The 12,825-nt window shown below is 37.6% G+C and overlaps 1 protein-coding gene across 1 annotated transcript in view; it reads right to left on the bottom strand.

Annotated features, from left to right (window-relative positions):
* Positions 1 to 52: 52 nt before the first annotated feature.
* The window catches only part of Clpx (caseinolytic mitochondrial matrix peptidase chaperone subunit), a 49,145-nt gene continuing 36,372 nt past the window's right edge, over positions 53 to 12,825 (bottom strand). The window contains exons 7-15 of the mRNA XM_004628815.2: positions 10,978 to 11,154; positions 10,478 to 10,642; positions 9,615 to 9,703; positions 8,248 to 8,412; positions 5,506 to 5,805; positions 4,697 to 4,789; positions 2,444 to 2,550; positions 1,546 to 1,654; positions 53 to 259 (exon numbers count right to left, since the gene is read on the bottom strand). Coding sequence (XP_004628872.1) covers positions 1,564 to 1,654; positions 2,444 to 2,550; positions 4,697 to 4,789; positions 5,506 to 5,805; positions 8,248 to 8,412; positions 9,615 to 9,703; positions 10,478 to 10,642; positions 10,978 to 11,154 — 1,187 coding nt within the window. The 3' untranslated portion in view covers positions 53 to 259; positions 1,546 to 1,563. The remainder of the gene's footprint in view (positions 260 to 1,545; positions 1,655 to 2,443; positions 2,551 to 4,696; positions 4,790 to 5,505; positions 5,806 to 8,247; positions 8,413 to 9,614; positions 9,704 to 10,477; positions 10,643 to 10,977; positions 11,155 to 12,825) is intronic.

Here is a 12,825-nt window from a genome sequence, read left to right as displayed (position 1 = left end):
CCAGGCGGTGCTCCTGCACTGCTGCAGTAGGACAGATAACACAACCATGGCGTTCACTTAGTCCTTTTGTTTTATTCAAATGGCAAAACTTAAGTTCCAAGATACAAATTGTACTTATACTCAGTTGCGCCTGATTTAGAAACATTAATTATGCTTGTTAACAACTTCCAAAACCAACGAAAGCTGCTGTGACTACAAAGTCTCCCAGTCCGCCTCTGGAGTTTTCCTTTAATGTATTAAAAGTACTCCAATTTTCACTCTACAAAAAGGAAAACGATGCTGTCAGAGAAAGACAATGAATGACGCTGGAGCGTAAAAGACTTCATGAGGAAACCTGAACCACTACTAGGGACTGTAGAAAATCTTGTTTCTGTTCCAAGCTTCAGAATGCAGTTACAGTTCTACTCTCACTCTAAATAGGTACCTTTTGCCTCATGTATTGTGGCTAGCATCGCCCAACTATCAACAGGACTTAAAATGTGCTAATAGTTTAAGGATGTTTCCCAAGAAAAATTGGATAAAATAAAAACGTTCTAGAAACCAAAAAATGGAAAATAAATACTTAAAGATACTGGTTTAAACAATTTTAAATGAGTCTGAACTGAATAATATAGAAATATGCATCATTATGGAAGGAAAATAAAAATGCTTGGACTATCCAAATAGTTTAATATTTATGGAACCAAATTACAAAACGTTCATTTGATAAGTCAAATCCCAATTTTTAGTTTTGCTATACAACAAGAATCAGTAACTTGTGAGTGTGAACACAGTCCCTTTGGCTGATAGCAACACATTTTCCTTAATGTTCTATGAAGCCAAAGAATTTGATGTCTACCACTAAACAACAAAACAAAAAACAAGCTCTGTACTTCTACAAAATGCCAAACAGTCATCAAAAATATTGTTGGTACTTTTCCATGACATTTTAAACTATTTGCAAACTACCTGGTCCAATTTTTAAGAGGAATAACATTCTAATATTTTCAGGAAATGAATGTGGATAGAGAATAGTTAACACAAAGAATGGTATCCAGGCCAGGTATGGTGGTGTACACTGTAATCCCAGCACTCAGGAGGCAGAGGCAGGAGGATCCACTGCCAGTCTGAGGCCAGCTTGGGCTACAGGGCCAGTCTACAATACATAGTGAAACCCTATCTTAAAAAAAAAAGTGTCCCAGTGAATAAATTCAATTGTAAAGAATTTATTTTTTATTTTCCCACTTGTAGAGCAACATTATTGTAAAATCCAGTTATTGTAACCCCTGCATTGCTTAAAAGAACTACTAAGAATTTTGTTAAAGCATATTTTTTAAAAAACTGAACCAAAATAATGTACATTTTATCTCTAAACATTATGTGATTAAAGTCCACGTAATGTCCTCTGTATAAATCAATGTGATGTTACAGTACTGTACATGATCCGATTCTCATCCTAAAGCCTTCTGACCATGTATGATATCTCAGATTGACTCAATGCCTTTAATGTCTCAAGACTGCAGAACCAGTTATGATCCTAAGCAAGAGAGGAGAAGCTTTATGTACAGGGCAGGCATCAGGCGCTTAGCTGTTGGCAGCATCAGCTTGGCGAGGCCACCCTTCTTCCTCCACTCCAGAGTCATACTCTTCTTCAGAGGATTCTTTTGCTGGAGCCCTACAACAGAAAAGGCCAGTGTTTGTCTTTTAAACAAAAACTGGAGGTAAACATATTTCTAGATTCAAAACAGTAAAGTAATCCCCTTAGCTAAAAAATTACAAAAATACAAACTATTAAGAGCATTTTGACAATTAATGAGTATTACTGGTGAAATATGGGAAGAAAACTACTCTCTAAAACAGAGTTGTAAGATTTCCCAGCATTTCCCCTAATAGATTTGTTAGGATAAACCACAACTCACAAGCCAAATCCAGCCTACTGCCTATTTTTGTAAATAAAGCCACGTTTGCTGTTCCGCACGGTCCATAGCTGCTTCTGGGCCATGCAGGCAGCTGAGTAGCTGCACTACAGACCCACGGCCGTAAAGTGATAAGCTCTTTAGAGAAAAGGAGGCTAATTTTTAGAACAGGTAAATGAGGCAGCGGATGTGTTCAATTTGTCAACTGGCATAAAACTATTGAAAAAAAAAACTACTGATAGAACAAATCATGGAAATGTTTATGAAAGACGTTGAAAAATCAGCAAACTTAATGTCTTAATTTTTTTTTACTATTTTTTGTGTCACTTTTGATACTTTTTCCATAGGGGAAAAAAGTGGAGACTAATTCTGAAGATCAGTTTTCAGAACGACTCACAAAATAATTCTATAAATCCAAATTAGATTTCTCTATAGAAAACTCAGGCAACTTTTACTTCTCTTACAAAACAAAGATTACGCAATTTTTAAGAATCTATTTAAACAAGGATCTTAAATTCTGGATCTATTCTGGATGTAAAATACATTACCGAATGTATCCTGGTTCCTTTTTTCCTTCCACTACTTCTTTGTCAACCTCCACACATACGATATCGGAATTAGGAACTTCGAACATTGGTTCTAATAACAGCTTTTCCTAAAGGGATTTTAAAAAGTAATGAATTACATGGAAAATAAATTATAATTTAAAAAAAAAAATTTAGAGATCAAAGGTTGGGGATATAGCTCAGTGACAGTGCCTGCCTGGCAAGTGCAAGGTCCTAAATTTGATTTCTGGTTAAAAAAAAAAAAAAAAGAAAAAGAAAGAAAAAAAAGAAAAAGAAATTAGAGATCAAACTCAAGGAGACTATCACTAAGTTACATCCCAGGCCTTTTTAAAAATTTGAGACAAGGTCTTGTTAAGTTGACCAGACTGGCCTAGGTCATAGTATGATCTTCTTAGCCTCCTCAGTAGCTAGGATTCTAGGTATGCACCATTGATTTGGCTGAAAATGATTTTATTAGGCCATGTAAATCCATTCATTCAAGAAATATGAAGTCTCTATAATTGGTAGTTGAAGTTGATGAAAAATTTTCATATTCTTTATATACAAACAGCTTCTAACAATTCAGAAAGTTATTTTATGAATAAACGATCAGTCTGGGCTTCTATCTAATTAGGCCAACATGCATATACAAAAAAGACTACAGTGGTGATGCATGTCTGTAATCCCAACACTGGGCGAGTGAGGCAGGAGGACGGTCAGTTTAAGGCCAATTTGGGGTACATAGCAAGACCCTGTCTTGGGCCAGGGAGATGACTCAGTAGCCTAAGAACCTGCCTGGCAAGTGCAAGGTCATACAGGTTCAGACTGAGATGATACTTAAGAGGCATTTCCAGATTACTCTATGACTGAGGAACTATTCAACTGGCATTCTTCAGTCTGAAAACAGTACTCCTGGGGCTGGGGAGATAGCTCAGTAGAATAAGCGCTTCCCTGGCAAGCACAAGGATCTGAGTTCAATCCCCGGTTCCACAAAAAAAAAAAGAAAGTGGTGAAAACAGTACTCCTAAATGACCTTTACAAAGGTCTTCAGTGTCAAACTACAACTTCAAATGAACACCTGTCTCAAATGCTACATCTAAAATTATTCACTATAGAAAACTAGCTTTGCCTATAGGTAAGGGCTGAGTTATATCCTATCTAAAGAAAAATTGGCAATTGTTGTCAAAATTAAGTGTCAACTGTACTACCTATTCTTCCAGTCTGCATGTTTATAAATCTAGTTTGCATGTCTATAAATTGTAGGCCCTCATGAAAGAGTATAATTTCATAGAGTTCTAATCAGAAGCCTACCGAGATAAGCAAAGTTCCATAGTGAAATTCCTACAAGGGAATAGGAACATGGGGTTACTTTGTAAGCAGGTAAATAAACAGTAATTCACTATATAGCCAGACCTAGGGTGTAGGGAGAGAACTCAAGAGGGTAGTGGCAGGAAAGTAAATCTATGTCCCTAGGATTTGCAACAAAATTAAAAGTGATTTGATACTAACTGCAACCAGAGGGGTAAAATGTCATGATATCTATAATTTACGTTTAAACAAAATGACTTCAACAGGTCTAAGAAAAGGCTCTGGGATTAGTAAAAAAATCTATGTAAAGGCCAACCATGGTGGTGCCTGCTTATAACCCCTGCCAAGCCAGAGGCTGAGAGAGGGGGACTATAACTTCAAGGCCAGCCTAAGTAATTCACCAAGACCCATGTCAAAATAAAGTTTTTAAAGGATTTGAGTTGTACCTCTGTGGCAGGGAGCTTCTCTAGCGTGTATGATGCTCTGTGTTCAATTCCTAGTACTGCAAAACAGACCATGTACAATTTCCTCAAATTCTCCTTGCCAAGATTCTGATTTTCTGTCAGAACATATGAATGTCCCCTGATACAAACACCTTGCAGTTCCTTTTTCAGTGGTACTAGGGATCAAACCTCAACACTTTGAGTATGCCAGATAGATAGATAGATAGATTGATTGATTGATTGATTTGGGGGGGGGCGGGTAGTGGTGCTGGGAATTGAATCCATGTCCTCACAGGCACTTAGCATATGCTTAACCACTGAGCTATAACCCCAACACCAGAGTATCATTTTGGAAACAAAATTCACTGTTACTCTTCCCCACCCACCACACACACACACACACCCCAATCTTCTAGATAAATTTCCAAAACAAAAATGGAAGTTCATTATTCTCAAAATTGAGACCAAAAATAATGTAATAGTTTTTAGAATGACCCAAACTTACCATAATGGACCGAAGGCCTCGAGCCCCTGTTTTCCGTTCTAGTGCCAATTTAGCTATGGCTTTCAAAGCATCCTCAGTAACATTCAGTTCACACTACAAATAGATTAAAAATATATGAGACTGAGCCTATTTCTTGATATTTTCCCAATATACTTATACAGCTTTTGACACATTCAGAAACCTCAAACTTAATAATGCTCACAGGATGTGCAAACTAGACTGACCTCTGGGTGTTTGCTACAGAAAGGCAGACATGGAGCTACCAAATATTTACTTGGACAAAGAGATACCCAAGGGATTGGGGAGATGGCTCAATAGAATAAGTGCCTGCCTGGCAAGCGCAAGGTCCTGAGTTCAATCCCCAGTTCTGGGGAAAAAAAAAAAAAAGAGATACCCAGTATGTCCCAAAAAAGCACTTTGAGTGATAAGGCTGAAAGGATAGCCCTGTGTACCTGGCTTAGAGGGGCTGAGGTAGCTTAATAACACCATTTCTCTATGTATCCCTGACTTCATATTACAACGACAACTTCCATTCAGGAAAGATAAAAGTAACTCCTAAATGTCTAATGTGTTGCGATGACATGTGCATCCCTGGATTCACAGATCCACTTTGGGCAGGATCTCTTTTTAATCTGTTGGGATAATTTATGTAGAATTTCACTTGCAATAATAAATTAACTATTAAAAAAAAGAATCTAGAGGGCTGGGGAGAAGCTCAGTGGAATAAATGCTTGCCTGGCAAGCACAAGGTCCTGAGTTTGATCCTTGCTACCTCAAAAAAAAAAAAAGAAAGAAAGAAAGAATCTAACCTTATCCATGCTGAATAAGGCCTGGTACTGAGGAATAACAGCATTCCGGGGCTCAGTTAGTATCTGTACAAGGGTTTTCTCATCCAGGCTATGCAAAGGAACCACCACAGGCAACCGTCCCACAAACTCAGGAATCATGCCAAACTCAATAAGATCTCTGGCTTCCACATGACGTAATAATCGATCTTTTTCTTCAATGTCTTGGTGAGTATTTGACTCCCCACTTCTGTTAGCAAGGTCTGCAGCAGCTGCAGCCCTTCTACCTTTTCCCAGATTAGATGGTGTTCCAAATCCCAGATACTGCCAAAGAAATGATGCATATTATAAATAGAATGAAGTTACACTGTATTAAGTACTTTACATGCACACTCCATATTTTTGCAACAGCTCTATAAAGAAAATTCTGTTATTATTCATGTTTTACTAAGGTATAGAACAGGTTCATGGAGATTAAATATTTTAACCAAGGTCTTATAGCTCTAAGTTGGAAAGCCAAAATTTCAACCCATGTCTGTCTGCCTTCACAACTGAGAACCACTACACGACAACTGACTCTCACAAAATGAATTCTAGTAGAAACAGGTAAGAACTACTAAGGGAAGTCCCTTAGAACTCTCATAATGAGGTTGCAGGGTTTAACAAAGACCTCCAGACAAGTATGATTTCTTGGAATCATACTTGGAATCTCTCTCTCTCTCTCTCTCTCTCTCTCTCTCTCTCTCTCTCTCTTTTTTGCAGAACTGGGGGTTAAATGCAGGCCCTTGCACTTGCCAGGCAAGTGCTTATTCTACTGAGCTATCTCCCCAGCCCCAGACAACTATAATTTCTAAATGACGTAAGAATGAAAATAGGGATAATGAAAATAGGGATAGTATGAATAATAGAATGAAAACAGGGATAGTAATTTTTTCAAAACCAAAATTAATTTTGTTGTTGTTGTTTTTTGTGGAATGGGGGTGTTGAACTCAGGTCCTTGTGCTTGCCAGCGAAGCCCTTATTCTACTGAGCCATCTCCCCGGCCTCTCAAAATTAATTTTGTAGTTCTGTAAACAGGGCAATGCCTATAGAATAAACAGCCTTACAAAAAAAAAAAAATTCCACAATTCTACTAAAATCATGATTTGAGGCTATATTCAACAACCTGTAACTGAGAATAATTCATATTTTATAAGAAATATATAAGGGTGACAACCAAATCAGAACACTAACTTTGCTGAAAAAGACTAAGAACCACAAACCAAAAGGTATATATGGCTTGCTATAGTCAATATGAGAGAACTGTACTCCTAGTCAGTTATTAGGAAGTTTGATTTTGACATGTTATATAGCTTTCGTCAGAAGTACAAGAAGCTGGGTGTGGTGGCACACACCTGTAATTATTCACTTGAAAGGCTGAGGCAGGAGAACTGCTGCAAGCTCAAGGCTAGCCCGGGATACACAGTGAGTTCAAGACCACCCTGAACTATAGAGGGAGACCCTGTCTCAAAAAAAAAACCACCAGGAAAAAAAGGTACAAGAGAAGCACATACTACATGAGAACATAACCTAAACTCTAAGCTAAAAATTAGTTTGCCTTGTACTGAATACGTTGCTTTCTCCCCAAAATTTTTATGTTGAAATCCTAACTCCTAACCTTATGGTATGTTATTAGGTAATGCAGTTAATGGTATTGAGAGATGAACCCTTTGGGAGGTGATTAAGTCACAACCAACAGGATTAGTGTTCTCATAAACAGACCCCAGAGAAAGCTCTTTCTGCCCTGTGAAGTTCCATGGAGACGACAGCCACTGTTAGGACACAGGTCTGCAGATACTGGACTTGCTGGTGCCTTTATTTTTTATTTTTCCGAGCTCCAGAATTGTACGAAATTTCTGTTGTTTACAAGCCACCTAGTCTATGGTATCTTATTACAGCAATCTAAGCAAAATGAGACACTTGCTTTGATTCTCTACGGAATAGTGCACAAGGGCAGTCAGTGCATCAAAAAGCAAATACCTCTCATTCAATAACTTTAAAATTTTTTAAACACTTACTGTAGATAGTACTAAGTATATATGCACATTTATTTTATATAAATATCTATTAATCCTTATTAAACATTGTAAGAACTGAGGCCATATACCTGAAAATGCTTTTACCCTACAGGAGCTTATGTCTCAGGTACGGGGTCAGGAGACTGTACAGGATCTGTGGCCCTGGAAAAGAAGATCCCTGTACTGGGATGAAATCTACATTCTGGAGAGAGGTGACCAAGAAAATCTTCACAGAAGAATCACCTGGTCATTTAACAACCTGAGTCTTTTAAGATGATAAAAGAGGTACTTGCTGGCTGAAATTGAGCTAGGGAAAGTCATGAGAAAGAGGAATAACAGAACTATAAACAATTTCATGTTTCATACATATGATTGAAATCTAGGTATATATTTAATATGGTACTCTTAGGCTCCAATGAAATGGGCAGGAAGAATGGACAGAAATTTTGATATAGTAACTACCTCAAGTAATAAGAGCTTTAGATAAAACATAAAATTGAGCCCATCAACTACTATTTTTAAAATGCCCACACATGAATGCTACCTTGAAATCCTCTAATGTACTACTCTAAAATCAAAACAACTAGAAATATATTTCAGATGTGCTCTAAGAAAATCCAATGACTGGCAGCCCATAGAAGTGGGAGCAAAAACGGAGCACCCAACACTATAACTTTAAATGTTCCAAGTAACTCTCAGAAAAATTTACCTTTTCATTTTTCCTCCTGCTGATGATTCTGTCTAAACCATTGAAAGCACCAGATGCCACGAACAGGACATTTGTTGTATCAACTTGAACTGTTTCTCCACGCAGCTTTCGGGAATTCTTTTCTGGAACATTGACTATTGTGCCTTCTAGAAGTTTTAATAAGCCCTACATAAAGAGTGAATGATTTATAGGGTTACCATATTCCACTGTAATATTATACTTTAGATAATGGGATTCAATGAAGAAAATAATATGTGGTTGTGATTATGGTCAATGATGAGCTTAACTAATAAAAAAATCCCACATTCCTAAAACTAACATGAAAATCAACTGCCCTTATCACATTAATAATTCATGAAATTCTCTAGAGTGCCTACAGAACTCTAGACTGCATTTAGGAAGAGTCTGCTTAAAAAGTTGTAACTCTGACATAAAGACAGAATTATGGTATCCAAACATGATAGGAACATTCATAATTTGAAAGTAACTGAAGCTTTATCTCTCACATAAATACAAATTATATCCTATTTCCAGTTAAGAATTACCTGCATTTTAAGATGCCTTCATTAAAAACATTATCCAGCACATATTACTAGTGCACTCATAACCTCTGTATGTCTGTCAAAAAAGATAAAGCAATTTTCTTCATCTATTAACTACTATTAAAAGGCTAAATTGACTAGCAAATCATTATGATTTTAATTATGACTCTACAAAGAATGAAGCTTTAATTTATACATATCTCTTTAAGTGGAAGGAATAAGATGCATGTATAGTTTATATCTAGTTAGAACCTAAACCTTAAAAAATTGTTTTATCATTTATTTATTTATTCATTTGGTACAGGGTCTTGCTAAGCAGCTCAGACTCATAGTGATCCTCCTCTCTTAGCGTCCCCAGTGCTGGGATTGCAAGCATGCACCACCACACCCAGTCTTGTTGGCTGGCTTAGCACACCCAGCCTGGGGCCAGCACAACGTGGCACTGGGGATTGAACCCGGGTCCTTTTGCTTGCCAGGCAGGTGCTTAGACCCAGAACCAGAACTTTCTTCAGGAGCCTTTTAGACATCTTTTTTCCTTCTAGACATTTTTATTGGGCTTTTGAGGAATAAAAACAAACCAAAAAAATTATTTTTTTTCTGTTCTTCAAAATATTTTTACCTTCCTAACAAAGATAATCTGTACTTAAAATCACTAATAACTTTTTTTTAAGGATCTGAACTATTTTAAAATGGTATATGAAGTTTAAGGTGATAGAAATAAACAAAACAGAATCTAATTGAATGTGAAACCAAACGTACAATATTTGGGAGGTTGATGTATTCCCTTCCTTTTAGTGGGCTTGAACAAAATATTCAACTGCTTACTTGCTGAACGCCTTCTCCACCTACATCCCGTAACTGATGAATGCCTGGCACACTGCCAATCTTATCTACTTCATCCAGAAAGACAATTCCTATAATTTAAGGAGGATTCTATTTATAATATGAAAAAGATAAACATAAAACAGGCTCAACTTAAAAGACTAGATTGCAAGGTCACTCAAGTTTTCATTCTTAAAAATACAACGGCTTGATAGTTTAAAAGTATATTTTCTCATCACTTTGTGCAATTATTTTAGAAGTTATTCTATAAAACACTCAAATATGACAACGGGTACCTAGCCCCACGTTATATACCACAGAAAGCTGAGATACAATGTGGAAGCATGAGGTATATACATGGTGGTACTAATAAAATATTAGCTTACTCCTTTCCATGCATATTCTTCTCACGAAGGAATCTGGACATGAAGAGGTCGAGCTCTTCGCATACATAAGTATAAATGATAAAGAAGCAGCAGCATCTATGATACACGGGAGGTCCACAGGCTGCACTGTTTCTAGACTCATCTACTTTGTTCTCTCCTGCCCTTGCCCCGATCAACACCCGAACCCCCACCCAGCATTAAGAGACTAGAGGGGAGTTAGAAGGAAAAAAACAATGACAAGAGTAAGAACCTAACAATATAATAACTTGGCCCGTTTTTACCCTGCCATCTTAGTGACCATACGTAAGGCAAAGCAAATTCATGGCCCTCAATTAGTATGCTATAAGGTATGTAACAGACACCGTTGTAACAGAATTTTAGCCCTTGACACGAAATAAGAATGATCTTAATTCTCTCCCATCTTAACTCTTTCTCCAATAGACTAAATACGGAGATAAACAAGCTACTCTGACAACATACCTTGTTGCGCTTTCTCTACATTATAATTGGCATCTTGGAGCAGTTTGGCAATCACAGATTCGATATCTTCACCTACATATCCAGCCTGAGTCAAAGTCGTACAGTCACAGATAGCAAAAGGGACATCAAGGCATTTAGCTAATGTTTGTGCCAACAGGGTTTTACCTACAAACAGAAACAGTAACTAAAAGTTTAGCAAAAATATATTTAAGCTATGATTTTTTACAAATATGCAAAATAAACTTAAATAGCATACAAAAAAAATTTATTATCATTCAGATCTGTTGGTGGCTCTATTATTCCTGTTAAGAAGTTAGGGGCTGGCCAGAAAGGCAACACTAGTACATCCAAATCAGCTTGAACCTGAAACAAGAATAGGAGCAACATATCTAGAAGACATTCTTGGATTTTATTAAGAGTCAAAATCCCCAATCATGATAGAGAACCATTAATATTCTATTTTTACAAAATGAGTCATAAAATTTTCTTAAGTTATTTACCTGACCCAGTTGGTCCAAGCAGCAAAATATTACTTTTTTCAAGTTTTATGTCATCATGGGGAGAATCCAATACGTCACCTCCTCGTTTTTCCTGAGGTGCCTGTTGATTCACCTGTTGCTGCACTGATGCGCCTAAAGCATTACCATGTGCGCTAATCCCAGCAATCTGAAGCAATTCTGAAAAAATGTCAAAGGAATTACTATGGCTGCACTTCAAACTACATGGGGAAAAAAGCCCCATAAATTGCTAAAACAAAGCATCTATTTAGAAAAATGTAAGTATTTCAACATTGTCTTATTTAAAAAGAAAGAAAACTCCTAATTACCTAGTGACAATGTACACAAACAGGGTTATACAAGGAACCTCCAGAGAAGGATTCTTTGCATCCCCCTTTACGTAGGTGTAAGAATTCTCTTCACACAAGCAAGGCATTTGATGGAGGAAAAACAGTGTTAGGAGTTAGAAGGTTTTAGGGCTGTGGCCCTCCTTGGTCTCTAAACAGCTGATTGATCTTGGGCAAACCATGCAGACTTGATTCTGTTCCTAATCTATAAAACAGCAGTCATACCTGGTTATCAATTGATAAAAGGTGAAAGAAAACAATTAAATTGATTGGATTTGTTTTTGGTTTTGTCTTTTTGAGACAGGGTTTCACTATGCATTTTAGGCTGCCCTTGACCTCACTCTGTAGCCCAGGCTGGGCTCAAACTTGCCTCAGTCCTCTTGTCTCAGCTTCCTGAGTGCTGGGATTACAAGAGTGCACCACTACACCCAGCTTGGTTTTTTTTTTTTTTTTTTTGTATTTTAGGGAAGGGTCTACAGGGTGTTCAGGGTCTCACTACTAGATCGGACTCTAGTGATCCACCTGTTTGCAACTTCCCAAGAGCTGGGATTACAGGTGCGTGCCACCACGCCCAGTCTCAATCACTGTCTCAGCATGGGGGGGGGCAGCACAGCAGGGCGGGGGATAGAACCTCCTGCTCCTGCTTGCAGGCACTTTAATCTGCTGAGCTATTTGGCCAGCCCTGTTTTGTTTTTTGAATAGGGTATTGCTCTGTAGTCTAGGCTAGTCTTGAACTTGCTATGTTGCCCATATCCTTGGCTGGCCTCCTCACTGAGCCTCCCAAGTGTTGAGATTACAGCTACAGACCACACCTAGCTAATTCAGAGGCACTCTGAAGATTAAACCAAAGGAATTTTTTTTTTTTTTCAGTATGAGTGAAAAGAAGCAGGACAGTCAAAAAAGGAAAAAACAAAGTGCTGAGAATTAGGACACTTAGTTTCAGTGCCCTTGTTTTGTGGTGATGAGGCTATGAAAAGTCCTTCAGCTGCCCTGGACCTGCTTCCTTACCCACAACATGAAAAATACCGTTACAGTGTCTGCCGCATCTAAATGTGATTCAAATACCAGGCAGGCCAAGTACAGTAAATCTCACTATTCCTGGTCCCATCTGACTCTTAAATTTTATTGCATTTCAACTGAATCTTTGTAAGTCCCTTTAACATAGACACAAGATTTAGGTGGAATATTGCTGGTAAGGTGTCAATTTATCCAAAGGGTCCCTATAAAAACGAGCACCTGTGATCATATATTTGTTTATAACCCCCTCTTCTTTCCTCCATAGTACTAAAGATAAATCCAGCGAGTTATACTGAGCTATAGCTCTAGTTTTTATTGCTGTTTTTGAAACAAGGTCTCACCAACTTGCTATGTTGCTGAGGCTGAGTTCCAACTTATGATCCTCCTGTCTCAGCCTCCTAGAGTGAAGAAACTATGGGATTTTGCCTGGCCACTTGTTTCTAAGTCTTTTTTTTTAGGTTGTTTCTATGAACTAGATAAAGAATAT

This window comes from Octodon degus, unplaced genomic scaffold (assembly GCF_000260255.1).
Source record: "Octodon degus isolate 3935 unplaced genomic scaffold, OctDeg1.0 scaffold00026, whole genome shotgun sequence".
Lineage (NCBI taxonomy): Eukaryota > Metazoa > Chordata > Mammalia > Rodentia > Octodontidae > Octodon > Octodon degus.
This window is presented reverse-complemented; position numbering and strand designations above follow the sequence as displayed.